Source organism: Montipora foliosa, chromosome 3 (genome assembly GCF_036669935.1).
Source record: "Montipora foliosa isolate CH-2021 chromosome 3, ASM3666993v2, whole genome shotgun sequence".
Lineage (NCBI taxonomy): Eukaryota > Metazoa > Cnidaria > Anthozoa > Scleractinia > Acroporidae > Montipora > Montipora foliosa.
In genome coordinates, this window is record NC_090871.1 from 57,981,135 (window position 1) to 57,983,634 (window position 2,500).

General features: G+C 41.0%; 1 protein-coding gene across 10 annotated transcripts in view; it reads left to right on the forward strand.

Moving 5' to 3' along the window:
- LOC137997781 (uncharacterized) overlaps positions 1–2,500 on the forward strand; it is a 155,978-nt gene that overhangs the window by 144,999 nt on the left and 8,479 nt on the right. For 9 of the 10 annotated variants that reach the window (XM_068844022.1, XM_068844021.1, XM_068844024.1 and 6 more), the window contains 2 exons: positions 1,177–1,297; positions 1,725–1,807. In XM_068844022.1, coding sequence (XP_068700123.1) covers positions 1,177–1,297; positions 1,725–1,807 — 204 coding nt within the window. Of the gene's footprint in view, positions 1–1,176; positions 1,298–1,724; positions 1,812–2,500 lie in introns of those variants that run through there. The other variant, XM_068844020.1, reaches the window with a different exon arrangement.

The following is a 2,500-nucleotide window of genomic DNA, read 5'->3' on the forward strand; positions in this document are numbered from 1 at the left end:
GTTACTCTTGTTTGCGTACATTTTAGCCTTTTTTCTCTAAGATTTCGAGGGTTTTCACCTGTGCGCGTTTTGGTTAGTCTTTTTTGGCTGCATTCAGCAAAGCGGTTTCCCTCAAAATCAGCCTTCATCTGCAAGTCGCCCCAACAAAGATCCTTCTGTTCCTCTCCTGACCTCATCGATCCCGAAGTAAGTACAGTTGTTAAACCAACGAGCGTTCAACAGAGCTCTGGGAGACAGAGAGTGAGTTCCTAAGACTTCCCGCCTGTAAAACGTTGCGATGTCTTCATCTGTGAGTGGATCTGCTGCATTTGGTCGGTTTCGTTTGCCGATAGATTTTCACTGCTTTTGCTTCTTTTTAAAAACGTCTTGCACTTCGTGGAATCCCATGTCGTTAAGAACGGAGAATCCATTGTTAATTTTTTTTCGGAGATAGCGGTCGATGCTTTGACCAAAAGCTCCAATAGATGAAGGCTCATACTCGTCAACGTTCCTCTTTCTCACAACAAGTACGGATTTTTTATGATTTCTCGCAGTTTTACGAGAGTAAAACATATCCTCTATTTCTCTTGTCTCGTCGCGGCTTTCGAGAAATTCCTTGAAACTCTTTGGACCATGTAGCGTTTGCTTTTTGATATTCTCGTTCTCTTGGTGTTCAGAAAATGCATTTAAATCTTCGTCACTTACGACAACAAATCTTGCGTTCCAAACAACGAACAAACCAAGTTCATCCAGGAAAGTTTGGAAAGGCGAGAATCGTGAAGTCGTTGATCACTCGTGTTACATACGAAAAACACGCTCCCGGATGTAGTGGTTGTATTTATTCTCCGAGTGTTTTTTAATTCCCGGTATAAAAACACTGTGGTCTCTTTGTATTTTGACTGGCCCTACGGGCTCGCCAAAATACAGCGAGACTATAAAAATATTCCATGATACTACACGCTAAATCCTCCAGTAAGATATATGTATTTGTCGAGGATAAGTTTCGAAAGCGCATGGTCAGAATGTAATTTCATAGGAACAGGTAGTATATAAGCGGAAACAAAATCGTATATGCTATAAAGGATGCTAGGTGGGGCAGTATGTTGTTATAAAAGAGACTGAAAATGGTGAACTATTCTCAACAGACAATGAGGCGCACTTTTAGGGGTATTTAGTATTATTTTTCTTGTGACTTAGAATCCACGCTGACAAGTCATTCCACTGTGAAGTTTGCAATGTATGTTTGGACAAACGACTTGAGGGGAACCACAAATGCCGTCCCGATTCCGGCCACGATGAATGCTGCATCTGCTTGGAGGTTTGCTCGAACTTCGCGAATTATTTACATGTCCCTTTGTGCTAAACACCAAGAGTTTTTTCGATAGCCCATTACCGAGTTGCTGTTTGCGTCTGTTTGATAGCGATTCTTGATACGCAATACAATTGAAAAATGGTCGAACATTTTCCGGCCAATCAAACTGATTTTCGTTTGACTGAACTTGCTTTGAGACAGAGGCAAACAGCAGTTTTTTATTGGGCTAAAACAGTTTACCATTTCAGTAACGTCGGTTTCCAAAATAATGAACGGCCATTAAACGCAGGATATACCTTGCCCAACCCGTCTTCATTTGATTGTCTTGGTATTCTGTCGGAGTTCCAAATTCTAGGGCATGAGTGCGTTTGTGTCTTAATTCAATTTTGTCTTTTTCCACGCATTTTTGAAATTTAAACTCATTCCATTTTAGGATGCATTTAGTGGCTGCCAAATACTGCCATGTTCGCACAAGGTGCATCGGGAGTGTGCTATAGCAATGATCCAGAATGGCATGTAAGTACAAATTTCTTTGTCCGATACAATTCTAGTTTTGTTTTCTACAGTCATTCTGTGTCTTTATTACTGGGTTGCCAAACCCAGTCGGAATCTCGGTTTCATTTCGTGGGTTTTTTCGTTGTTATTTTTTTTCCGTGTCGGGAAAAGTCTTGCCTGTCACTCCCCTGCTAAGTGGTGTCTTTGTGCATAGAGTCTTCTGTGCGTATTTTGTTAGGTTTGAGAGGGCTGGGGTAATGCGTCGATTTTCCTGGTGCACACAGAAGAACATTTAATTATTAAACCTGCAATGGCGTCGAAAGTCATTGTAACGCGCGTGGCGTTTCAGTGCATATTTAAACAAAATATACCCTTATGGGGCGCAAGAATGGAACTTAAATTGGATAAACAAGACAAATACATCTGGAATCTTAAAAGCGACGAGTAATGGACCTCGACAACAACCTTTTGCCCGTCGAGCCGAAATCAAAGTGAGCTGTATTTCTAATATTTTGCGAAGTGTGCTGTTATGTACAACACTGAAACCAAATGAACAATTCTCTGGTAACTCAGTATGGGTTCAACAAAGACAGAGAAGGAATCCATAAAGTGGATCTGTTATCTCAGTGTCTCGCTTTTTGTATTTACCTGTTCTCAACTCTGCACAGTCTTCCGGTAACAATTGGAAATTTCACTAATTCACTGGCGTCGAAA